Source organism: Ascidiella aspersa, chromosome 7 (assembly GCF_963924565.1).
Source record: "Ascidiella aspersa chromosome 7, kaAscAspe10.2, whole genome shotgun sequence".
Taxonomy (NCBI): domain Eukaryota; kingdom Metazoa; phylum Chordata; class Ascidiacea; order Phlebobranchia; family Ascidiidae; genus Ascidiella; species Ascidiella aspersa.
The window spans coordinates 13,094,340-13,121,994 of record NC_139453.1 but is presented as its reverse complement, the minus strand read 5'-3'; the positions used below and the strand labels follow the sequence as shown (position 1 = coordinate 13,121,994).

Below are 27,655 nucleotides of genomic sequence, written 5' to 3'. Positions count from 1 at the left end.
AAAACACTAAATAAGACGGACCTGTAATATCTTGTTCTGTGATTTATTCGCTGGCTTTTATCTGATCAGTCAAAAACTTTAATCTTCTCCACTTACGATGCTGCACTTTCGAAATGTTTACGGTATTTTGCCGGGCTGTTAGTTATACGTGACAGTGTCAATTTTTTATCATTTTTGCTCATGCTTTTGCTGCCTTGCAAGCGCGGAAACCGTTCAAACGGAAATCCCTCACACGAAAATTAGATATAACTTTGATGAATTGTTTGTAAAAAGTGAAACGTGCCGCCCTACCGGACTCGTGAGAACACGAATTGAAATCAACGCGCTTTATCAGAAAACAGGACTTCGCGTTCAAAAACTCTTTACAAAGGATTATATGGAAGCACTACAGGCTCGTATAAACCTGAAGACGACTCTTTGTCCATGGTAAGCTACACCACCACACAGACAGTTGGAAATTTCATTCTGGTAAAAAAGCTCTACAAGTAGGCCAGTAAAAACATGTGTTGGAAAACCGCCACAAAACTGCTGTTACACTTTGCAACTGAAATGAAATTCCATGAATGCTCTTGTTTATGGGAGCGGCGTAAAAATCCAAATAGCCCGAGGCAACAACTACGGATTAAAATAGGTCAATAGTAGAAGCTTTCAAATAGTAAGGGTACCTTTAAATTCGCTTAGGCTAGTGGTTCTCAAACTTTTGTTAAAAAAATACGCAACGGTCCCCCAGCAATTTTTTAATTGCTCACGGTCCTTAAAAATATACATAAATAAACTCAAAATAACACGTTGTTTTTAATTGTATCAATGGGACGGGTGCACTTGCTTCTTTGCTATCAGCTATGTTAAACTCTAATTAACGAATCACTTTATTTAAGTCTAGCAATCACGAACAGTTTTAAAACCGTGCCCACAGTGGCAGCGCAGCAAGCTGTAAAAACGTAATTCTCACTAGCACAACGCAACACTATGACGTCACAATGGACAATTCAACTTCAAGCGTGCAATCACGTTAATGAACAACTAATGAGCTTGCTTTGGAAAGGTAAGTTGCCTGAAAATTTTATTGCACAAAAATGTTTCTTCTTCAGGAGCGTCGTGTTGAATTTTTTTATTAGGTGCTTCGTGGTCCCAGAAGATTGTCTCGCGGACCCCAGTTTAAGAACCACTGGCTTAGACTTACAATAGTGTGTTTTTGAATATTTTCTGTTTAATCTAATTTTACACTTCTACAACTTTAAAAGCACGTCGCTACCCACTCTATAACATTAGATAACCCATCTGCCAATAGTGCCAAAGCTTATTTATCCTAGCGAGTTTCATGGTTTTTCAGGCTGCCACTGGGACAAAAATCAAACGTCACAAAACTGCTATTTTCGATGCCGACACAGAAAAATTAATCTCGCTGTTAACGTTTCTCACCAACGCCTACTGATCGTTTAAAAGGCTTTGTGTCCAAGCGTGTTATAGATAGGCGTTGTTCTCAATGCCTGTAAATATTTGTTTCAAATGAAGGTTTACCAGTTTTTGAGCAAATAGTACAAATCCATAGCATTTCTTTCTGAAAACGGTTTTACCGTAAGCCTCTGGCAAAAAAGAAATTGTTTAGCCTCCGGTTAAAACGAAATTATCCAATTATTTTTAATTTAGCGCAGTTGTTTCCTTCTGTAAAGAAACGACGCATGTCTGTTTGTGCTTGTAATTATAACATGTTCGCCTGTTAAAGTGTTAAATATTTCACCTCAATACCCCTTTCCTTTCCTGGCCGTTCTGGCAAATCCAGCCGGCATTTCGGCTTAGGTAATCCCCAACGCAGTCGCTCTTGTGCTATATAGTGTCACGCGGCTGCTTGATTAAAAACTACAGTCAACGATGCACTCCTTACTGGCTACACATGTTTTTACTGCGCTGTAAGCCATTTTATTGAAAACGAGCTCAACTGAATTATGTGGATGTATAATAAATCTATAAGCGACATGACAGTATGCTACGACAGTTTGTTTAGTTTCGATTTAGTGGAGTTCAGATAGCACGGTGGTCATGTTTCCCCTGTTGAAATATACACTACCGATCAAAATCGCTGTTTTACGTGGCCCACGACCGCCACCAGATGACAAATTATAAATTAAAGCTTTTCATTAAAAAGTTGGGAGTAGAGGTAAAAACATAAAACCATCAGTACAGCGAAATAAAAAAATATTGCAATGCGGTTACTAAACGAACTGTTGAAACTCTAGTTTCTAACTACATACGTATTTTTGGAATATGCGGATTACAAAAGTTCTTTATTGAATTTCGAAACCTGAACGTTTTTTAATTAGCTTCTACAGGCCACCATGTTTTCGCCGTTCAGTTTATGGAAAATTCGGCGCCCCTTATGTAAGAACAACGAGCATTCACACACCAGGAAATAAAATAATAAACCTCGTACACTTTCCGGACTACAGTAAAGCAACAAAAAAAGAGAGAACAATGTCCGCTAAAATAAAATCTGTCTTGTCATTATTTCTCCGGCTGGGCGTGTCCTGGATGGAAATTTTTAGACAACCAAAGCTAATGGGTTTTTGGGCCGCTTCGGCACGTATTTCTCCGCCAGCAAATACAAAACAAATGTAAAATGAGACTTTTATTGTTGGGCGTCACGATACGGCCGATCCATAAAACAAAAACAAGGAAAATGCGAATGAAAAGTACAAAGCCAAGAAAAGCAAGCTTTAGGAGCGGCGTGTTGACCATTTTGTAGGGTGGCAGCAGGTGATTTACACTTTTTCCTTTAGCTGCAAAAAATAACGTAAATTAGTAATGACGTCATAACAACATACGATTCGTGAAAAGGCTGCGATTAGTTCAATGCCATCCATGGTTCGAATTATACTTGTCGGTTTGGACAAGTTGCTGTAACAAGTAAATAATGGATTATAAGTTTATCTTGATTTAATTTGTGATAGTAGATCTACAATGATCCGCACGTTGAAATACAGGCATTTGGCTAGTTATTCTAACTTAGAGCATGGAATAATTTACTCTACTAAACGTTTTATAAGTTAGTCGCTTAACTGTTACCGTAAAAAGATTTTTTTTTGATGGTCTTTTAATTTTTCGCTTTCACAGCCTTTTCATGTCGAACAAGATTAAACACCTTTTACAAATTGTCAATAGTCACTGTTACAAATCTGCTAAACACTGTTAACAGAATCGGTCAGTTAATCTGCTATATTCGTTTTTCGGTTTACCACATTTGACGACTTTCACGATCCCAATGAATCTTGATCCACGACAGACGATGTGGTATTCGGCATTCCGGATGACAGTTTATTATATTTTATGTTTTTATATCAAACATATAGTTCCTTACAGCTTACATTATTACCAAACTCTTAACTACATATTTCTTAACTACATATTACTTTTACCCACTACATAGTGTTTTGGCTTTAAGACACTACCAACTGCTTAAAATTTTACCAAGATAGGTAGGTTTAGGATTAAAAATTTAGTATAGTTTTGGCAACACATTCGTACCATGACCTTCGCGTTTCAATGGTGGTAAAAGAGATATGCCAACTGGCCATCAAAGGACCTAATCAAACCAACGGAAAAAATGTGTAAGTGGAAAATCGTTGGGCTGATAGCTTATCTACAACTGTTACACTCATACTAGTCACTACACACTATAAACCTGTCATAAAAATAGGTTTGCACACTATAATACATCAACTGATTGCAAGGGCTGAAAGCAATGTTAAATTAGAAAGTTTTACAAAGCCCAATTAAGGCGAAGTGGCATTGATTTTGACCCTTGCATCACTTGTAGATTTAAAGAATGGTTATTTATAGAATACAGGCTCCATACTCTAGTTAATATCCAGAGCTAATGAAGTACCTGAACAGTTCAGTAAGGTTTGTAGTTGTTCTGGCTGCCTCTTCCTGCACTTTTAGTTTTGCCACCAGAGTTTTGCTGGGCAGCTGCTGCTCCTGCACCTGCTCCTTGGCCACCTCCACCGGATTGCATTTGGCTGTAATCTAAAACACAAACAAAATGTTTTTAATGGCAAGTAGGTTGAATCTTAATAAAATTTAAGATAACAGCAATCCAAATGAGGTTGTTGCATATTTAGTCCGGGAATATTTTTCAGGGCCATATTTTTTCAGGAAGAGAAATTGGGTCATTATAAAAAGGGTTATCTACCAGGTTAATTCTTATCTACCAGGGTTAATTTCTTTTGGTTTGTTGGTTTTGGGGTATTATATTAACTTGTACTTTTCTTTGAATGGTCTCTAGGATGCATTTTCTGTTATAGTTTTTTTTGTAAAGACTGTGCAAAAATAATTTGTTTCAGTCTAACCAACCCCGCCCCCTAAAAACCTTCTTTAACAGACAAATACATATTTCAACAAAACCTTTTCTTAGCTTGTTTCTGCTTGTAAACAAACAGATATGGGCAGAAAAATTCCTACTTAGACTTATGGCTTGGATTCAAAAGGGATCCCGAAAATAAATTTTTGGCTCATAATAACGGCAAATATCCAATATTAGGTACCACATCACAAAAAACTTAAATAATTTGTTATACAACAAAACTTGTTCAGTAATATTACATCTGTAAGTGTTTGTCTGATAAGGAAAGCCAAGATTATACATTAGAGGTGTAAACACTGTACACAATTTGATAAAACAAATTAAAATATTACAGTAAAATTGTCACTAAAGCTTTTACCTAGTTTGAACAATAGAATAAAAGCTAGTTTAAAAAAATAATTGAACTAAAACTGATTTTAACTATTAGTTTTATGAGGTGTAAAAAGTGTTGTAGGCTGCAAGTCAACTAAAATTAACTAAAAAAAACATCTAACTATACAAAGAAGAATTCGGTTATACAAAAAATGGTTTTACCTCCTCCACTGTAGCCTCCATAACCACCATAGCCGCCATATCCAGTGTAGCCACCATACCCTCCATAGCCACTGTTGTATCCTCCGTAGCCACCATAGCCTCCGTAACCTCCATACCCACTACCATAGTCGTAGCCTGCAAATAAAACCAAAAAGTAACAAACTGCAAAAGAAGAAAATCAGATGCTTAATTGCTGATATACTGTATAATGCAGTGAATCCCAAACTATGTGCCGGGTGTGCCGCAAAACTTTTTGTAATTTCGGAAAATAGAGTATTTGTAATACCAATAGGCGACCATGCAAGCATTTTGAACCTAAATCAGCACTATTCACTACAAATCATTAATTTTTAAGCATTTACATATCGCTTGTCGTGTGCGATAGTCAAATTACTCCATTGTTGTTCTGTTAAAAGTGTGCCACGAAATGGTTACAATTTTTTAATGTGCCACAAACCAAAAAAGTTTGGGAATCACTGGTATAATGAGATAAAGCAAACTGACTTTGTCTGATAAACTCTACATATACAAAACAATTAGTATGCACTATACATTATACAAGTTTAAATAAAAATTAACAGGCATGTTGTGTATACCTCCTCCATAACCAGGAGCAGCTCCATACCAGCCAGCCTGCTGTGATTGTGACCAGGCTCCACCACCACCATAGCCACCTTGAGAATATCCTTTTAAAATAATCAGCTAGTGAACATGGAAGAGTACCAGTTATAAAATCCTCAAGTTAAACTATTTTTTGCAACAATCTAATCACTTCAATAGTGAATTCATACTAATGTTAAAAAAAAGTAAAAAGTGTTAACATTACATCAATAGAACACAGTGGCTTTGCAAGTGCTACAACACAACTATATGGCATTATCAACTAACTTAAAATACTCAAAACAAATGAACTCACCATCTTGGCCACCTGCTCCACCTCTTCCCCTGCCTCCTTGCTTCTTGGGATCACCATCCTTGCATTCGCACTGCAAACAAAATATTGTTGTTAAGAAAGTTAAGGAATTCTGAAGAGGCAAAGGTGCAACTTTACCCAACTTATAGTTCATTTTTGTTTGTCCTATAGACTATAGAGACAGTTATTGGCTGGTCTTCGTTTGTTTCAAGTGAATGGATTTATTTTAGAATTAATTTTCAGAATAATGAGTGAATCCAAAATACTAATTCAAATTATCAAAACTTGGATTGACACCTTAAATATGGAGTAAATATTGGAAACAGTGAAGCAACAAACTGAACGGGTTATACCACATGCACTATGAAGTGTTTCATGTTTCTGATTTACACCAATTTGTTTTCTGGTAATAAAAAAATGGCAATTGACAAAGCAGGCCAGTGATGCCGTAAAAGGCAGTAAAATCAAGTACATTTTTCGCTTCACCTAAAAAAAAATAAAATAAATAACATTATGGATAATGCGGTGCAAGCACAAGATCTCCCAATAAAAGCCAAAAGTTTATTCAGCAAATAACATTTTTTTGTAATTTTAGAAACCAATAATATTCGGGGTAAGTGCAACTTACATACTCCCATCTATTAAAGTCCTGTAGATTTAACAACTTAAACCTGCACAAGCAAAGGAATCCTGAATTTTAAAGTCTAACTTTTCTCTGTTTTAATGATCAGCATTTCATAACACACAAAAATGAAGTGCTTCCTGTAGTACAACTTTTTTTCAATTTGCTACAACTATTTAATAAAAAATGATAAGACCTCTGCTTGTCAATTGAAGGGTTGTTTTACAGTGCTATAAAGTCTGGTTGTGTTGGTCAATAATGCAGTATAAGAGCTTTGACTTAAATACAATGGTTAAAAATGGTAATAAAACTATTTTGAGACCTGTCTTCCATCAATGGTGTGGAACTTTCCATGAGAGATAACATCATGAATGACACCATCTTTGACGAAAGAAATAAAACAGAAACCCCTGTGCTTGTTTGTGTTTCTATCCATTGGCCTTTCAATGGAATCAATCTAATCGAAAATTAGAAAATGTTTTTACTGCACAAGTGAATAAAATTGGTCAAATTAGTAACAAATGAATATAGGAGCAATCATCACTAATCAACTTCATTCTTAAGTTGATAATACTAAGTTTTATCTACCTCGCCAAATGAAGAGAAATGATTTCGGATTGTTTCCTCTGTTGTATCCGGGTTCAGTCCACCAACAAAAAGCTTGGTGTCTTTCTTTAAGGCCTTTGCTCGTTTTGGGTCTATGTGCCTGCCATCAAGCTCATGATGTTCCCCTGGAGAGAGCACCTTAAACAGAAACAAAGAAAAAATATTAGAAAAAGATTAATACCACAATCACTTTAAATGCAAAACCTCAACAGCTTTCTTCACTTTACAAAATAAAAAATGGAGAAATTATAAACCTTATCAACGGAAGAAGGGTCTGCAAATAGAATGAAGCCAAATCCTCTGGAACGTTGAGTTTCAGAATCTCGCTTTATAACACAATCCCGCAATTCGCCATAATTTTCAAAGTACTTTCTGAGTTTGTCTGTAAACAAATGTACATGACACCGTAAGTTACAATCCAAGTTTATTTGCATATTAAAGCTGATTATTTTGTGCAGGCAAATATTTTTTTTGACAAAATTTCTTTAAAACTATATGATCAAAATAGAGTATGGTGATCCCATTTCACCAGCCCAACTGTGTTCCATAATTTGTGGCTGCTGAACATTCCCGGCCATTTTTTTTACAAAAATTGCCAAAAATTCTGCAATATTCACACATTAGAGCCTATTTGGTTTGGGCTACATTTTATAATCCAGTGCTACTGTTTTGTAATGTAGGGCATATAAAAAAATGGCTTTGCACGAACTTAATTAGATGGATTAAATATATAGTATAGCTATACCCCAGTCTGGAAAGTATGGCAGATCTTGTGAGTGCACGGGTGCAACAAAGGTGAAAAAAGTGTAGATACACTTTCAAATTTCCGGGTGCACTTTTACAAGGTTGAAAAAAACTTGTGGGTGCACTTGGCATGTGGGCTATACCTCAATATTTCATTTAAAAAAAAAGTTTATATACAAAACACGATAAAAATATTCGGCGCTGGTCTAGAATCCTACCACAACGTTGAAATGATTATTAAGCAATGCATAATTTGTGGGTTAGGGTGTCGGTTAGTGTTTGGGTGTGGGTAGGTCAAGTAATATTGTTTAACACTATTACTGGACTCACCCAAACCCAAACGCTAACCGGCACCCTAACCCTAATAATGTTCGTTGTGGTAGGATTCTAGACGAGCGCCAAATATTCTTATAACTGGAATTTTAAAATATTAGGGCATTAAAAATTTCATTGCTTTACTTTTTTTATAAGAAAACAAAATTACAATGCAACTACTATAAACATGTAGGCACTCGTCTAGAATCTTATGGACACTTTTTTCACAGTAACAAAACAAGTTGTAAAAATTGAAGTTGCAGACAAGAAATAAATAAAAGAGAATAAAAATAATAGTAATACTAGACCCACCCAACCTAAATGTTGACTCTAGCCCAAACCTAAATAATGCTAGCAATATAACTCTCCTAGACGAAAGTGTGGAATGATTCTAAATCAGCCAAAAATGTATCATCTAAGATTCTAAGGTAATAGAGGGTATAGTTATTTAGTAGTGCATACCTTCAGTTGTTTCCCAGGAAAGACCACCAACAAACATTTTACTGCAAATTTTAAAACGAAAAAGGTGAATGTTTTGTCAATCTTTTATAATACAATAATAAATAAACTACATATAATTGTATCATTTTATGCGGTAAATCAGTGAAAACAAACAAAGATTAAATATAGAAGAATAAATCACATATAATGCAGGCGTTTAATAGTTTAATTAACAGTCAACAAAAACAATATTACTCCTAAATTTATCATTTTAGTTACCCATCGTCATCGGCAGCGTTTTTAATTATGCTTCCGTCGTTAACAGCTCTTTTGCCGGAGCCGTCGTGTTGCATTTCACTTCCGTTTTCGTACATGTTTTTTAGCGTTTCGACAAATTTCTATTTGACACTAAAATTTGCTTCTTCATACAAATCTGAAAAACACGCAAGGAAAGCTGTCGCGTTGCACTGTGGGTAGCATCACGTGACCAATTGAAAATTATCCATTGATTAAATAGATTATAAATAACCCACTCAACCGAAAGTTGCTCATTGGTCCGATGTTATCCCGATAACTGGGTAAGTTAATTTACTCTTAAAAATAATAAATTGAAAATACGAAACAGGTTTTTTATCGTTATCAGATACCGTATATATATATAGTGATCCATTTGCAATAGAAATCAGCCTACTTTATTTTGTCAAAATGAATTTTCGGCCCATTTTAGCGCATAAAACTGCCGAATTTTACAAAATAACCCTGGCGGCTACATAATTAGCATGGCAGTGGAAAAACTGAAATTCGTTACTGTTTTATAGGTGCAGTCAAATGTCACAAAGCAGTGTAAAAACTCATTTCTTATAATTTAGGGCTACCATATTTTCACCACCGAAAAAGAGGACATTTTCTTGCCTGCAAGTAAAACAAAACTAGAATTGTTATGTTTGAGAAAAACGTGCCATATCCACAAGTATTGTATTCAGCTTCGAAATAAATACATCCTTTTCTGAAACAAGGGTAGCCTACTTCTGGCCAAAGAGATTATAACCATGAGGACAAACTGTGACGTAGCCCATTGTTCTACTTTCGACAGCGTTCCGCTCTAGTGCATAATAGTAAAACGTAAACAACTGGGCTTGACTTGTATGTTGGTGAGCTAAAATGTTGGAGCAACCGGCTTATATATATTAAGGTTCGACATTTCTGACAGGTTAAAAGTTATGTTTGAATTAGGTGTCAAACTTTCATTGCCGAGTTTCGTGTAAACACACTTAAAAATGCCCGTAGGGCATACAATATCAGTTGACCATAAGTAGGCCTACTATATAATATGGTTAACACACTCGTTGGCGCGCCAACGTCGTCCAGTTAATGACTGCGGAAACGTACAACGCGTTGCTGTAGAGTAGACCAGTGGTTCCAAACCGGGGTGCCGGAGAGGAATTTACATTTTTTTATTATTACTAGTAAGCCTTTTGGTACAACTTTTTGTGTTTGCTTATATAGTACAATAAACAAAATATTACAATGTTGTTTAAAGTTATTTTTATTGCCCCAGTTTCGTTTATTTTAGCATTACAGTAAAAAACTTAAAGAAAATTAGAGTAGGGATCTTGTAATATATTCAATTATTCTTTATTTTTGGTGTAAAGGAATATTACCATTACACATTTTGGTACTGGATAGGGTTCGGTGAACACAAACTTAGTGTGTAATATTGTTCATTTGACAAAGGAAAGCACTAGATTATGCAGCTTTGTAATCTGCTGAAATTAAATGTAACAATAACCTTTATTCTTTTACTACCAGTTATCCAATCAAGTTATATATATATTTAAGCTGTTTACAATATGTCACCTACTTCTATACATAGGCTTTGATATTCATTCAACTACATCCTCCAGCAGTTAAGCTCCAAACTTTTGTTATCAGCTATTAGGGAGAAAAGAGATGAGAAGCACTCAAGGTAAGAAATACTTTTCGCAAACTTACATTGAAAATGACAAAAAATATCTATTTCAAACAGGGCTGCGGAGTCGGTTAAAAATAACCCGAGTCCGACTCCGGTTAAATGTGGCATTTCATTGAGTCCCGAGTCTGGCCCTGACTAAACAGCCTGTTTAACAATGGATATTCAGCTGTACACTTATAGGGGTGTCATATAATTCATTCACTCATAATACATGGTTGGAAAATATTCCACCACATGCTATATTCCACCTTTACAATTTTCAGTTGGCTATTATATCAGTTTACTGCGCATGTCAGACTTTGGAGTCGGGTAGTGAGTAATATAAGGCAGTGGTTCGCAAACTTTTTTTTTTAAGAATTTTGATTTGCGGCACACTATCAAATTTCGAATTCTACAATCTTTACTAAAATTGGTACACTAAAGCAAATTCATTTATGGGTTTGGTTTACCAAAAGTTTCTTTTTCTGTAATACGCTCTGTAGTGTACAGTGTACAATGCAAAATACCTATATCATTTACATTAAGAAGCTAACAATTAACACCGCCATACAGTTAAGTTTAATGAGTTCGGCACGTTGAGATTAACAACTAAGTGATATTAATTTAATTTATACGCCAATTCGTCGCATAAATCTTAACGTAGAAAGTAACGCAAAAAACGGTCAACAAATACCGCATACCGCAACGGGTTACGGTGGGGTTTGAGTTTAGGTTGGTAGAGCATTATTATTAATAATAAAATAATGATGTGCGTTGCGTTATGCGGCATTTGTAGACCGTTTTTTGCGTTACTTTCTTCGTACCAAATGGAAAGAGCCCCGAAATCAACGACATAGCTCAATCGCGTACATTTTAACAGTAACACGCCTTTCAAAAAAGTACAGTAGGGTCCTAAGAAAGTGTCACGCAACTTGTGATAACCTTGCCTGTCCTACCAAGTCAATTTTGTAAACAGAAAACGGTTTAAATTAGGACTAGGGGTCATTAAACAACAAATTACGCCAAAAGCGTACATTTTTATAACAGGCTTAAATGGGAAAGATGATGTTTTTCTTATTGTTAATCAGACCGTGACGGCTGTCGAAAGTAGAATGCATTGCTTAAAGGCAAAAGAAAAAAGGCAAAAGTGAGAGTTTGTCCTCATGGTTATAATCTCTTTGTTCTGGCGTAGCTCATCAGTAAGATTCCTATTCAGCATTACAATGTATAGCTTATTTTGCTTTATTGTTGTCTAAATTCAAAGAATAATAGTGAAAAATGAAAGCATCCGAGAACCACCTGTATGCTATAGACCAGTGGTTCTTAACCTTTTTTCAGCCGCGCCCCTCTTGGTAATTTTTCTATGTCTTGCCCCCCTCCCTCTCTGCGAAAAGCAAATTGGCATTTTCAATAAATATCACTGAGACAGCTTGGAAATAGTAAATTTAGTCGTCGGTCACGCGAAGCGCGAAAAAAATTGGGTTTTGTTGGCGCTATAAACTGTAAATTCAGGAGGCTTAGCGTTGGACACACAATAAATTGCCCGTGTACTACGAGCTGATTTTTACAAACGTGTTATGAGGGCATTTACTCCACAGTTGTAAGGCTGCGATATCGAGCACAAATAAAAATGTAAGCGCAAAAATTAAACTTTGCGTTATCGCGTTTCAAAAGATCTGATGACACACAATACATCGGCCATATTGCAAAAACATTATCGATTCGCGCAAAAAAGAGTCCCCCTGTTGCTAGCCTGTTACCGTATCCTATTACATAAAACATGGATACAAAATAGTTCGAACGGTGGATGAATTTTATCGTTTATCTATAAGTTAGAAAAATTTTAATTAAATAGGGCCGTTATACCTTCAATGATATGAAAACATGCAATGACACAGGAGATTTTGTGCTAAAAAAAGTTCACATATGTAGAAAACAGAAGATTCTCGCGGATCACGAAATTTTTTTGCCGTTTTATTGTTAAAGTTGGCAAAAACAAAGTTTGCACATCGCTGTAGAAGTGGTGTACAACACAACGAAACCATTAGAATCGCAAAAAAATTAAATATTAACTTAATTGGCGCTAGGGCCAACTTGTGAAAATATCCCTTAAAAATTGTATGCGCCTCTTATAAAAAAATCCTTGATCCGGAATTTTCACGCAACAAGGCAATTTAAATTATGTTATATTAGTGAGGTCCGTTTTGCCCCGCCATGGGTCCCTATCATTCCTAGAGTAACAGTGATTTATTGATTTCTACCAGCACACCATAGGCATGCGCAGCAATTGGCGTTTTAGCTTTAAACGCTGTTTAGATGTACACTGAAAGCCATTGCAGATTCACCGAATCTGTCGATCATTGATGCAAGCAGGGCAGACTAGACAAACAACTAGCCTGCAGTGAGGTTCGAACTCACGACCTCCGGTCAAGCCGGGACCGTCGCTCTACCAACCGAGCTCAGAAGGGAACGAGTCGAGAAACAACCATACGCCAATGCTTTCTACAAGCAGTACTAACAGAGTGAGATTCGGTAAATCTGCAATGGCTTTCGGTGTACTATTGCTATGTAAGCCGTAATCGTTGGTCAAAAAGCAGCTTCAGAAGAGCTAGATCTCAGTTGTTAACACTCATATGTATGTACTTATGTTTCATTGTATGTATCTGTTTAGATGTACCTAGTTATTTTGTTTCTCGTCATAAATGTTGGAAACGATTTATTTAAATTATTGTTACCAAAAATCGTTAAAGTGCCACGAAAATTAACTTGCTTGCGTACACCCGAAATGTCCCTAACCCTGGTTTGAGAACCCTTGCTTTGAATATTAGACTAAGATTTCAGTTTCGTATTACCTCAGGTTTATTTGGGTTAGCCTACGAAAACTTTCACGTTCAAAAAATTATTATACGTTTACACCTGCTTTCAACTTATAGGCTATCCCAAACAGCCACTCGCGTATATAAACGATTTGCAGTGGAGACCTCTTTTAGTAGTTCCACTTGCTCGAACAGTAGAATTGGACGAACAGTAGAATTTTTTTGCGTACCTCGGGATTCGATAATCTTTTCTGAACATCCCTACTTTTCGGAAACTAAATGCCATGGTAACGCTGCATTTTTCTTCTTTTAAATATGCTGCGAATGCGAGCGCTTTAACTACTATTATGGCATATATAACCAAGGAGTGGTCAAATTAATAAATATATTTTAGTCAAGTAGACCTACACTTGCATTTCCTATTTTGCCAAGAGCACCTTATATTCACTTGAAGTCCACGATTGATCTACTGAGCTACAAAGGCCGGCCATATTTTGAAATCTCACCGTTTTTTAGGCTTCCCTGCAGACATGGACATTGGACAAGTACAAGATTTTTTTTTCAATAAGATTATAATAACCGGATTTGCGACAACTAGAATTTAAAACTCTACCTTGACTATACCGGGACAGTCGCTCTACCAACTAAGCCACACATCTTTAAAAGGGGAGCAAGTCGTGAAATAACCATGAAACCATGGCTCTATATTGAAGGGGATTTACACTCCACAATATCCAGGGTAGCTACGGAGAGATACAAGACTCTACTAAAGTCGTTTGATTCATGATAACATACCATAGTACACCGCAAGCTTTTTATTGAAATGCATGGTTATCCAAAATAAATTCAGGAAATATATGGTTGTGTTGCTAAGTCTAAGTATAACTAAAACCTTCGTTAAGTTATGTGAATAAATGTTTCAGTTGTTCTTCTGCAACCCAACTGTTCAATATCTAAACTTGGCTAGCTCTTTAACTTCCATAAATATTTGATACCGAACAGACTGCTGTTTTGTTACGTAATAATAATTCTTGCTTTTAATAGTTTTGGGAGATGAATCTCCGAAATTAGGCGCGCAGGCCGCGATTCAAAACCAAAGGGGGAATTACCGCAATAACAATAATATGCTCGCTTATGTACAAGGCAAAGAGACGCAAAAAGCGCGAGGGAAGAAACGAACAAACGAACGCGCGCGCACACACACGAGTAGGTCGGGTGAAAATGCGGGAACAACAAAAGGTGAAAGAGACGTCGTGCCGAAAAAGTGCGACGTTTCTTGGGTTTTCACTTGAAAGTCCTGGCACGAGTTGAGAAACAAAAATGGGTTGTTTTGCCATTCGGCCACGCGTTTCGCATGTGGCGTAATCACGCAATGCAAAATGACCCCCCAAACAGTTATTTAAGCAGACAGGATACTTTAAACATTAGACGGGCTGGCGTGAAAGGTTTACGTCACAATACAGTGTCGACCCTTTTCGGATTTTATGGACACCCAATTAAAGGAGCATATAGATCTTGGCGTTCTGGGGACCTGGGTTTGCCGCGCTTCGCAGTAAAGCCGTCGCAACGACATTGCCAGGTGTGTACCGGGAGGGCAGGTCTCCTCGAGTGGAATATGTGCGGGTCACCAAACAGGAGCTGCAAATAAAATATCGGGGTACGATTTAAGCGAAAAATGTGCGGACAGCATATTGGGGAAACTGTTTTCGAAGAAATTGCGCAAATACAACGCCGGGGATGTGGAAAAGGGGCTGGAAAACGTTTCGAGCAAAAATGTGCGGATGCCACATCGGTTCTGCAGGGAAGAATCGGGAAACTTGACAGGCACGAACAAAAGAAAACAAATGTACAACAGGTGTCGTTTTACAAATACAAGAATCGTGATGTTGACCGCTTGACGGAAGAAAAAAAGTAATAATTAAAGGTACTAAAGGTATCTCTGAAGCCAGCCTCACTGACAGAAAAAAAAAATAAATTACATGATTTTGGCAACACGGTACTTCCGTTGAAAAAGATGATGGGTGATGATTGGATGAGAATCATGGCTAAAGAAATGGGAAAACACCTGCTGCAGAGAGCACCCTTGGCCGAAATATGAAATCTATGCCAAAGCGCTACTACTGAGCAAAAAACGTAACGTTTTGGAAAGTATGGTGAACGCGAAATGGCGCTTATAAAGCCTACTGAAGAATTTTCGACACGATCGAACGGGTAGCTTAAACGCTGAATATAATTTTGGAAAATCTATTACGGTCGCGGTTTTAACGCTACAGTGAATATTCGCGAACACGGTGGCGTATCGTACGGTTTCAGGAAACTGCATGAAAAAATTGCCTGTGGTTTGAAATTAAATGCTGAGGACAAAAGCTAACATAAAAAGCTGTTCCGATCAGAAAGGGGTGCGGTGGGTGGCATTTTCAATTACAAAAGTGCGAACATCTAGAGTTGATACTCGGCGAAATCACAATACGGCACGACCAAGACGCGTGCTGATCTGTGCAAAAACATCGGCCAGACGGAACAAAATGCAAAAACGCAGACCCGTCCAAAAAGATATCCCGAAGCTATACGCGAAAGAAATCTTGTGGCAAAACTAAAAAATCCGACAAATAATTTTGTTTTTTGAGAGATTTCTCATTCGCGTGGCTGTTTGGTCTAGGTGGCGAAAAACGACAACAAAAAGAATACCACAAGAAAACGGAAGAAACGAGACGGGATTTGCTGCAAGCGGCTTGCCGGGCGGCGTTTTCTCGAGGTTGTATGTACACTACTGTCGATTCTCGTCCGAGTCGAAAGTGCGATGCAAGACGCGGGATGTGGTAAACGAGGAACGGGAGTTTTCGGGCTAGGAGAGAGCAGAGGAAATAGGTTGGAATGCGACGGCGACTTAACGCATCGACTCCTGAAAAACAACGTTACTATGGTTATCTCTATACTTTTCGTTTTTCCAATATTAAGCAGGTGCTTGACTTGGCCACGTGAGTGATATCACGCAATCGCTCGTGGAGTAAGGCGAGCATGACGTCGTTTGTTGATTTATTTTCCAGGAACTTGCATTTAATTGATAGTTTTTCAAATAAAGAAAAAAAAAATTATACAACGTTGCGAAACTGAGTGACAAATTTTCTTTTCGATAGTTGATAGAACACCGCGATGCTAATTCCTAGGCTGAGATCGGAAAATTACCATGCCTTTAGAATATAAATAAGCTTAAAGGTATATACCTAAAGTTAACGTAACCAAATAATCACTAAGTAAAAAAAATAATCACTAATTTTAGCTATTTGTATTAAAAGTAAAAAAGCGCCCTCAAAAGCATTTACTTCAAATTATTTTACCCCGTTGGCAAATGACTTTTAAAATGCATATGCCTACACTACTGTATATTGCGCGACTACAAACAGGCTTTTTGGTATTTTCGAGTACCCACGCATTGACACAACAATGGTCACCTCGCAGCGGACGGTGAAAATGAGCTCCTTAAGCTTCTCTTTGGGCAGATCGTCAAACTCGGCCTCAAAAGTGAAGGGTCGCTCGGCGACCGGCTCGTCGGCCGGGTCGTAGTACTGCTCAAGGTAGGGATGGGCCAATGCGTCTTCGACGTTGATGCGCTTCGATGGGTTGAAAGTCAGCATCTTGTCAAGCAGGTCCAGGGCTAGTGAGAAAAATCGATGATAATTTGGGCGAAACTTTTATACTGATTTAGGGTGGAGTATAGAAATATTCAACAGCTTTGAACTTTTTTTAAACTTGGAAAGCCAAAAAAGTTCACTCCAATCTGGGTCCTATTTCGTATTGGATTCGTAAAAGTTTTTCGTAAAAGTTTTGTCCTTCAAACAAACAGTATATTACCAAAAAGTTTATATTAATTGAACGACTGGGGTTCTTGAAAAGCGAAGGTATTCGAGCCTGTCACGCATGTTACACAGTAGCGAAAACCTATGACCGGTAGTACAAAAACAAAACAGAAAAGCTGTCGATAGTCTATTTATAGTCATTGAACTGTAAGATCTACGTGTTTTTTTAAAGATGTATGGTATGTTGGCCGATAATTTTAGGGCAGATGAGATAAGGGTTGCCTTCTACAGATAGTAGTATATTTTTATAATAAACCACTGAACAAGGCCAAGAGGCAGTGCAGGGTACTCATAAAAATACATTGCATCGCAACTCGCGCGATGTAAAGGGGACGAACACTGCTCGTGCGAAAAAGGAAGTCTGTGCTACCCACGCGGTCAATGACAGCGTTGTCGAATTTGATGTACGCTGGAGAAGCATTTGTTGTTTTAGGTAGTGAAAGTGTCCTCGGTGATTGCGATGTGCTGATTTTATTGTTTTAACTGGGGGAGTGCACACGAAGAAAAAACGTCCGCTTTTAGGTGATGTAAACCGATTTGGTTGGAAAATTTGCTTACAGATTTTTACTTTCTTTTTGACGTTTGGAGGCTTCCAGAAGGCTTGTTATTTAGGAATTACATAGTCAATTTGTCTATATTTTATATAAACTGTCCGTGTACTACTATGCATAAAAAATTAAGAAAACAAAAATATATATATAATAATAATAAATATATGTTATGTTTCTTCAAACATTTGCAAAAGAAAATAACCATGTAAACTAGGATAAATTGTTAAATAACATTATAGTTTATAGCAGAGGAATTTCACGAATTAAGTAATAAATTGTTAGGGTTATGCAGCAGTTAAACTGATAAAAATCAGTAAATATCAAACCGTAAACTGGGCAATGATGCGTCATATAGCCAGGTTGTAAAACATGTTAAAAAGAAAAATCAGGGCGCAATTAATTTTAGCTGCCTGACCATTTTTGTGACGCATATGACGGGAAGTTAAAACGGCAGGTTAATGGCTTTTTATTGGTCGCCAAACGTTAGACGCGTTTTGCACATAAAACCAAGATGCGGTTGCGTGGCATGAGTTTGCAATTAAAATTTCAGCAGAGATCAGTACAACTCAAACGCACAATTTCTCGGTTCCAATGCTCTGTGTAGAGAACATCACTCTTAGCCTATACGTTTGACAACAATAACGCCACTGTGTGTATTTTGTTTTTGGTTAAGGCGTAATCCTTGCATCCCAATTGGACTTTGAATAGTCCGAAAATTAAAAATCAGCATATGAAACAATAAAACAAGGCGATGTGCCATGCTGTGTTGCGGCTTCGTAAAACGGGGTAAGTTATGTACGTTTATCTTGTTGTCAATGAGAAAAAATATTAGACAAAAAGTGAAAAAAATCACAACATCTTTAAATCACATTGCCATTGGGTAACAATCAGAAACTACTTTATGAATGTGTTTTAAAGTATAGGCTAGGTGAGTTGATTTACCAGTTTAAATACAAAAACGATTTTCATATAAATATTTTGAGAAAATTGCGGCATGTGAAAAGCCGAAATAGGTCATCCATGTGAAAAGGTAAAAACAGTATTTTGCAAAACATCCTGACAGTCGGCTAAAGTAGTGCTTTGTCGCCTTGCAACTAGCGCATTTGTCTATTAATTACTTATATGACATTCCTTATTTTATTAAAATGCCGACAATAAAATATTGTACAGATGCCTCAGATAAGATTTTTTAACATTTATAACAAAACAAGGTATGATGAAATTTCCAATGCTGGATGTATATTGCTACTAAATAAACTGCTGTTTTTTTCTTGCAAAATATAACTATTTGTCCCACCTTTTGGATCACCCTTGGGATATAGTTTCGACCAGGCCAGTCGAGGTTTGGCTGGCAGTGAGACCAGGTAGGCTCGGGCCTTTTCGTTGATGATGCATTTCAAGTCGGCATCTGATGGAGAACCAAGGCAGCCTAGAAAGCGTGCACACACTCGTTATTTTTGCAATGCATATTTAGTCAATGTGTGAATTCAATTCTGGCCCATGGTAATGTTATTATGTAGTAAGGTTGAACATAAAATATAGCTTGTCACTCATCTTCAAAAAAAGAAATAGTTTATAGCTTACTGCAAATAATCCTACTACCTAATCCTAATGTGCACTCAACCATGCACAAATCAACACATACATAAATATATATAAGAGTAAAGCTGTGCGTTCATGTAAGAGTCCAGCTGTGTCTTGGTTAGCTAGATGTAGACACATGCTTTGGTGGGAAGTTTAATGTGTTGTCAATACAATTAAAATACTTTTGTTCAGAAGATAGTTTTTAAATAATACAATCTTAACAGAATGATATTCCAATTTGCCAGTGCTCAACTACAGAAAGAGATGACAAACTTCTTACAAATATAAATACCAAATTGAAAAAGAAACAAATAATAATTTTGTGTACTAACACTAAACTCACCAAGAATAAGATTTAGCTGATCCAGATAATGTTTGCCAGGAAATATTGGCTTGTTACTGATCATCTCTGCCAAAATGCATCCCACTGACCAGATGTCAATTGACTTGGTATAACCTTTCGAGTTTAGCATAATCTCCGGCGCTCTATACCACCGGGTGGCAACATACTCTGTAAGAAAGCCGGTGTGATCATGTTCCGGGTCAGCAACTCTTGCCAGACCAAAGTCGCAAATCTGCAAAAAAAGGGGAACAAAATTCTGTAAACATTTTTTTGTTTACAGGGATAGTGCAACTAATAATTTAACAAGAATTGATGAAATATCAAAAAATGACAATCACCAATATGTAGCTCTTGTATAATCTAACTATCACACTTTTCTCTGAGTGAAGTATAAAAGTGTTACTTTCAATGTTGTTGTCAGACTAGAAGCAGGAAATTACAATACAGTTTGACAAAACATTAACTTAACAGAAGATCATATGTATTTAGTGGTTTACAAAGCGTTGTTAAGCAAACACAATTTTACAGCACCTCTACAATAAGCAAAGCACCCCTACAGTAAGCAAGTACGGCAACTTTTAAAAACTATGGCGGTTAAAATTTATAAGACTTATAACAGACCTGGGCAACATACGGCCCGCCAAGCAGTTTAATCCGGCCCGCGGCTTATTTTCAATAAAAAACATAGGCTAAGCGAAAACCAGGGCAAGTTTGACAGATCTTGTCAAGACCCGTCAAATTCAATTTTTGGCCTGTTCTAAATGCTGAAACGGAAATTCTTTTCGCGCTTCGCGTGAATCTCTTTTGTGTTGCTCGTATGTTCCTCGCGATTTTTTGTCAATTTTACAGAAAAATAGCGTCCTCTGCTCAGTGACACTCTCTCCAACGAAAGTATAACAAACTTAGCCTAATATTTAAAATATATATAAATATTAGGCTAAGCTTGTTAAACTTTGTAAAACATCGGTAACTTAAAAGTTTTAAAAAAGAAGAAAAAACATATAGGCAAGTTTTTCGTACAAAATTTTTACGTATTTTAATCTTAAGTTTTGGGTCAACGCGCCCCACAACTTAATAAACGACTTAATAAACCTGAAGCAATATACATTTTTAGTTGGTGCTCAATGCTTCACGTACCATCTAAATTCTAAATCTAAATTAAAGTTTGCATTTTCAAACAAACATAGTTGCAAATTTTTTGTGCTTCGCGTGACGTTTCGTGACCTTCTTTAAATCCGACTTAAATTGCACATTTTCGCACAACTCTAAACGTAATAACAAATTGGTTGATTTTATTTGTTTTACACCGTCAGAGTATGACGTCATATTGTATGTATTTTAGATCCTATATTTGACCCAGGCCACCACAATATTTTAGGTTTCTCATGCGGCCTGCGGCTCAAAATAATTGCCCACCCCTGACTTATAATGTGCTTTACATGCAATTGTTACACAGCACCAGAATGAAATATTATTAGCCCAAGACCAAAACAATCTTAGAAATAGAATATGCTGTGTTGGATCAGATTAGGCATGTATACATCTATACAGTGACTTACTATTGCCTCTTATCTAAATCAAGATACAACAATATTTAAATGTGTATAGAGAGAAGGATGTAAAGGCCAAGAAAAAATATAAATGACACTTTTTAAATACCACAAGAGCACCATAAAAAAGCAAATATGGCGTTCAAAAAACAAAACAATGGAACAATGTAAACCTGCTTGTTCCTAAATGTAACAGCAGGTTGACAGTATGATAGCATAGTTTACAATGATAGATGCATCACTGCACGCACACATAGTTGATATCCCACAGGAAGTATGCAGCAGGCAACACAAACAACAAGACACTCCAGCCCAGTCATCAATTCAAATCATCTTATTTATATAAAAAATCTTGCCGGTAATTACCCTAATATACAAGTCATGTTTTTTTTAACAACCCACATTAATGCTTTATTGCATTGCCAAAAAAAAGTTCATCAAATTCTATAATTTTTATAAACTAATTCCAGTCTAAGGTTCAATTTAGAAAAGTTACCATATAGAATAAAGGTTAACTCTCATATCTTACCATACAAAAAAAGTTATACTTTGTCACATTTGCATCATTACTTTGAGAGAAAAATGTGACAGCATTGTACAGTCTTTCTAAAGCATTGTACAGTCTTTCTAATTTTTACATTATAGAAAAATATTTATATTTCATACAAAATAAACACACCAACAATTTAACATGTTATATATAGAGGGACCAATATAGACATGTTCAAAAGCTCTTTTTTTGTCAATTAGAACCCTACAAACAATTCACCTGCTATACATTGGTGGTATTGCAAGCTTAAATTCGCCTTAAATCTTGAGTTTTTAATGCAAAAAAAAAAACAATTCAATTTTAATAGATTTCATTGATCGTCCCCTGTCAATGTTGACAAGCATCTTGTAGCAAATGGGGAGAGGTTTGATAAACTAAAAGTGAATGTCTTATTTGATATTTAAATCAGTTGTTTCAAAAAGGAGTTGTCATCACTATATTTCTCCTTTTAACTGTTCAAGTTTAACATAATATATGTATTTTGACACTCATCGTTGTGGATAACTGAATACAATAAGCAAAACAAGAAGATACTTCTAATATTAAATTGCATCCGTATAGCAAATGCTTATGGTAGGGTAATGAAGCATCACATGCACTACAATTAATATTTTAATTATTGAAGTAGTAGGAGTAATAAAACTGAGATTTACAAATATAACAGTGTTGTGGCCAGCGTTATCTGATTTTAACTGTTAAGATCTGGTAAAACTAAAAAATATAACCAAGGTTTTTTCTTAGCATCTAGAAATAGATATAAAACAATAGATATATATGGTCTAAGTTCAAAAAGTATAAGAGTTGTTAGGTAAAATCTTGTAATTGGTAACTTAACTTGAGAAAGCTAGACATATAAATGTTTAATTGTTCGCCAACACAAAACAAAATTAGTATAAAATTGAGGCAATAAAAAAAACGGTTTTACCTTTTTAGATAAATCCAATGCTTAAATTTAATCACTATTATAAAGAAATAAAACCCAGTGAACAAAATTTAGCGAAGAATTTTTTGACAACATCAATATCGCAGAATAATAGCAAATGTGATCCAATCGCATGAAATTTCCATGAGTGAATCACTGTGGGTAGGAGAATTTAAATTGTTTCTAACGTACATGCATAGATATAGTTTCCGACACCCACCCACTAAAAGTAAGCAACACTCTCAGATAGTGATTCAACATTTCAGCCATAGAGGACACAAATCACAGCAATTAGTTTTAAGCAATGACATGTTGCAGCTGCAGCATGCAATGCAGACTATTCTTTTATTGTGCAGTAAACCCATTTGCACTTTCACTCTAATGACATGCTATTTTATTTTAGATAACAGCACTGTAATATAGCTGTACAGTGCACTCAAATGAACAACAACATGAAATATACAGCAAGTTGCCCACGACAATGTAAATAATTTAGATCAAATTAGGAAACATCAAATTATTATGTATGCCACTTAATTAGATAAAAACAAAAAATAAAAAAAAACTAAGAAATTTTGTGTTATCATTTTACTGTACGAATGTAAGGTAATCACACTTTAAACTGTGGTAAATTTGCTATGATGTGAGTTAGTTGTCAAACCTAGTTCTTGCTTTTGTTTCTTTTAAAACAAAACACAATATGGGTATTTTGCAAGAGTAAGCAAAGAACACAGGTTACAAATTTTAAACAAATATTTATAAACACGTATAGATTATATAGTACAACATATTCTTATCACATGAATGTGACGCCTTTAACTGCTTAGGTAATATAATGCTTGCATATCACGGAAATTATTTTAAATGTAAGTAATTTACTCAATTTCACCTTTAAATCACAAGTTGTATTGAGCAACAGGTTGCTTGGTTTAAGATCTCTGTGAATGACGTGGGCCGAATGAATGTACTTAAGGCCACGCAGGATCTGATAGAGAAAGTAGCAAATGTGATCATTGCTCAGATGCTGGGTTTTGAGCAGTTTGTAGAGATCTGTTTCCATCAGGTCTTGAACAATGTAGCTATTTTTTTGTTTATAAATGTTAAGAAAAACTTGCGGGGCATAGTTCATGCAAAAATTAAGCATATTTAAAAATGGCGTTAGGCTTGCAACAAACATTTTTTAAAATACTTAAATATCTCTGCGGTTTGTAATGTTATTTGATTAACCAGTTAAAAAACAAGTTTAAACAAACATTTTCTAAGTTTAAAAATTACCAAAAAGTTAGGCCCATTATCTAACATACATGATTCAAATTAAATGATAGTTTAGCCAGAAAATGTGTCAAGGATACACATCGCGCATCATATCAAGGGTGGGTGCACGAAGTATGTCTTTGATTGAAATGATATTCTCATGATTGAAGTTAAGAAGAATTTTTATTTCTCTGAGGGTGCGCTGGCAGTATGTCTGATGCTCGAATGGACTAATCTTCTTAATTGCAACTTTCTGATTAGTTTCTTTATCCATAGCACAACTGCAACAACAGTTAAACATCATTATAAAAAAACAATTTATTGATTTGGTGTTAAAGAACACCCCTTTTGGCCAATAAAAAACATACATTTGACTACGCTTTGGAGTTTGAATTTGTAAATACACATTTTTTTATATATGTTTGGATTTGGAGTTCCAACATTTGATTGGAGTTTGGAAAACATTAATTAATTTTAGAGAATTCAAAAATAAAACAAGAAGGCAAAGGTTTACAACTTCATTTTCCTGATCATCTCTGGTGATATACTTCAAACATGTGTTAGTGTTTGTAAAAGACCAGATATTTTTTCTAAAGAAGTTCTGGATTAACATATTGTGCACATAATTTTCGAAAAAAAATCTAAATTGGGAAAATTGCTGAGGTAGAATTCTAGACCAGCCCCCTAAATTGTGGTAGGTTTTCCAACCCCCGGTTAAAAGTAAGGCCGCAAACAAATAACGTTAATACAGCCAGGCAAATTTGGACGTAAATGTTATTACAGCTGCGCAATTTCAAGCAGCAAAATCATCTAAAAATCCAAAGTTTAAAATCTGGTTGCAACCCAAGGTGTCCAAAAAACATAATTGCACACCTTAAAATTTGGTTTGGTACACCCAAGATCTTGGTGTTAAGTGCCATGATAGGCAGACTAGGGTTTCTCTCCGAGAATGTTTCGCCGGGAAATTTTTGGGATCTCAGTTATTCGGCAACATAGCAAAACTTTAAAAAAGCTTGTCGTTTTGACTGATAAAAAGATAAAAAATATTACCAAACCTATTACAGTCATTGCCTGGGTTGAAAAAACTTATTAAATTTATTATAGCAATAAAAATGCGCCCTGTATGCATTTGTTTTCTAAATTAAAATAAATATGTAAGGGTGCAGCCTTTAATACAAGGTCTTAAGATTGCAGAAGCAATATACAGAACATAAATGGGCGCTGGTCTAGAATCCTACCACAGTTATTAAATCAATGCACAATATTTTGGTTTGGAGCAAGAGACTAGTTCCAAAATTATTTAAACAGCTTGCCAGCTCTTTATGCACAATCTATTTCAAAATGTAACTTACGCCACCATTCCATAGGCACCCTCGCCAATGTAGCTTAGATTGGTATATCGTGGCCCAACATCAAATGCTTGTCCTCTTATCATCTCTGGAGGTGGTTTACCGTCAGACATCGTGCACGTTTCAGTTACAAATCACACAAAGGCAATTTGAAAAACAGCAGGTTGAATATCGATTGAAATTGCACAGAATCAGCTTTAATTTATAGATTAGGCAATCGTTTTAACACAAAGCAAAAATTTATATAAACGACTCTACAAATGGAAACAGATAACGTTAAATAGGGAACTACAGGCCTCTTGACATCCTGCAAATTTAAGTTTTGTGATCAACTTGAAAGTTTTTCGCCTTTTTGCAGAGAAGAGATTTATTTATTTTTATTCACAACGTTTCATGTTAATTTATTTTTTGACTTAAGGTTGTTTATTACACTGATATAAGGGCATCATGATTTTTTTATTAACACTACCTTATTAAAACCAAATCACATAATTTAACAATTAACTCGCTAAAACAACCTATTTGTAAATTATATAGAAACTGTTTCTTTTTACTACAATTTAAAAAAAGGAACTATTTCGAGTTCCTTGTTAGTCGATGAAGTATTCACTGGCTGAAAACTTACAGAATTTTTTTACTGAAACTTACGCCAAATTATACAACTGTTTTTTTATTGCAAATTTAGGTAAACCAATCCGTTAAAAAATTGGTCATGGGCCTAGTGTAACCAAATTTAAAAACATTTTTTTAAATCCTATTTTTGGGAGTCAATTTAATTACTGCAATGGGAGCATATGTCTAATTAACAAATTTAATATACGAATAAAAAAAACATATTGGCTGCTTACATTAAATTGTACATTGTATGGGGAGGTGTACCCTTTTATGGCCAATAGGTCTTAATGGTAACCCAATTAAAGGTTAGATGCTCATTTTGTTTTAAATGGTATAGATCAGTGACATAAAGGACATTTTCTGAAGCAGAACTTTCCAAACGCGAATAGTTTAAAAATAAGTAAGTATACCACAGTGTTGTAAACAAGTCATTTTGAAATAACTTAAGTCCCAGTCAAGTCATTCGTAAAATAACTTAAGTCCTAGTCAAGTCTTTTTGAATAAATAACAAGCCAAGTCCCAGTCCAAGTCATCGGTTGCCCAAGTCAAGTCATAGTTAGAGCAAGTCAACTTCAAGTCTAGCCACAAAAAAATAAAACTTTAAATTATGAAAACGGGAAACTTCTCCAAATATGAGCAACTCAAGTCAAAAATAACGTAAAAGCAGCATATTACAAACAAATTTTTTATGTGCAAAGATTGGGATAAATAACGCAATTTTATAAATAATTGCTTAATTAAAACAATTTATTTTAACCCAAGTCATTTGTCCAAATGTCCAAATGACTTAAGTCAAGTCAATTCATTTGCCCGAAAGACTTAAGTCAAGTCAAGTCATTTTGCTCAAAAGACTCAAGTCAAGTCATTTAAAAACAGTGACTTAAGTCAAGTCATTGACTTCAGTCATTACAACACTGGTATATCAAGCCTACTATTGTTTCGAGGTTTTTATATCGACCATTTTTTAGCTGAACGTTTCGCGGAGCACATTTTCTATGGTACTATCCCACTATTCCACAAATAACGCTATTGAAATACCCAGTGTTGTAAACAAGTCATTTCAAAAAGGACTTAAGTCCCAGTCAAGCTTTTTGTAAAATAAAGTCCAAGTCAAGTCTTTTTGAATAAATAACAAGTCAAGTCCCAGTCATCAGTTGCGCAAGTCAAGTCATAATTAGAAGTCAACTTCAAGTCCTGTCCCATAAAAATAAAACGTTAAACTATTAGAATTTTTAAACTCGCATGAATACGAACAATAACTGAACTAAAAAAAAATAAGGAAAACGGAACATATAGCAAGTAATTTGTTTTTTGGGCCAAAATTTGGACATATAGCTCACTTTTATCAATAAAATACTTAAAGAAATGCTTTATTTCAACCCAAGTCATTTGTTCAAAAAACTTAAGTCAAGTCATTTGTCCGAAAGACTTAAGTCAAGTCAAGTCATTTTGCCAAAATGACTTGAGTCAAGTCAAGTCATTTAAAAACAGTGACTTAAGTCAAGTCATTTCTATTAATACAATTTTGGGCAATAAAACAAAATAGTTTTATTGATTTAGTTTTTTTTGGTAGTTTTATTGATTAGTCGAAGGCGCTTTTCAAGTAACTTTCTGACAGACATAACGCCCCCAAAAGAACCAGAAACGCCACCCAGACTATATTGAACGAAATTTGAGTCCAGACTATATTGAACGAAATTTAGCAATTCTACACCGGGTAGTTTATTGTCGCAAAATTTCCTAGCATCGACACAGAAAACTGGAAAAACGACCGAACA

At 35.6% G+C, this 27,655-nt stretch overlaps 2 protein-coding genes across 5 annotated transcripts; both read right to left on the bottom strand.

The window, feature by feature from the left end:
• Positions 1-2,287: 2,287 nt before the first annotated feature.
• LOC146137909 (heterogeneous nuclear ribonucleoprotein A/B-like) lies at positions 2,288-8,983 on the bottom strand. 4 transcript variants are annotated; one of them, XM_083394190.1, is made up of 10 exons: positions 8,815-8,983; positions 8,557-8,597; positions 7,290-7,417; positions 7,018-7,173; positions 6,752-6,886; positions 5,811-5,880; positions 5,491-5,580; positions 4,895-5,029; positions 3,884-4,023; positions 2,288-3,580 (listed from the first exon to the last, which is right to left on the bottom strand). In XM_083394190.1, exons 1-9 carry the CDS (start codon positions 8,907-8,909, stop codon positions 3,893-3,895), a joined length of 981 nt encoding a protein of 326 aa, XP_083250316.1. In that variant the 5' UTR covers positions 8,910-8,983; the 3' UTR covers positions 2,288-3,580; positions 3,884-3,892. The 4 variants fall into 4 exon arrangements, with proteins under 4 accessions (XP_083250316.1, XP_083250317.1, XP_083250314.1 ...); XM_083394189.1 differs by having other exon boundaries at positions 2,293-2,777; XM_083394191.1 differs by having other exon boundaries at positions 2,289-4,023; positions 5,491-5,568.
• Positions 8,984-14,322: 5,339 nt separating this feature from the next.
• On the bottom strand, positions 14,323-25,511 carry LOC146137908 (mitogen-activated protein kinase 1-like). Its single transcript, XM_083394186.1, has 7 exons — positions 25,266-25,511; positions 24,012-24,194; positions 23,549-23,738; positions 19,638-19,869; positions 19,008-19,139; positions 16,755-16,957; positions 14,323-16,204 (listed from the first exon to the last, which is right to left on the bottom strand). The coding sequence occupies exons 1-7, from the start codon at positions 25,373-25,375 to the stop codon at positions 16,190-16,192; spliced, it is 1,065 nt and encodes a 354-aa protein (XP_083250312.1). The 5' UTR covers positions 25,376-25,511; the 3' UTR covers positions 14,323-16,189.
• Positions 25,512-27,655: the final 2,144 nt, after the last annotated feature.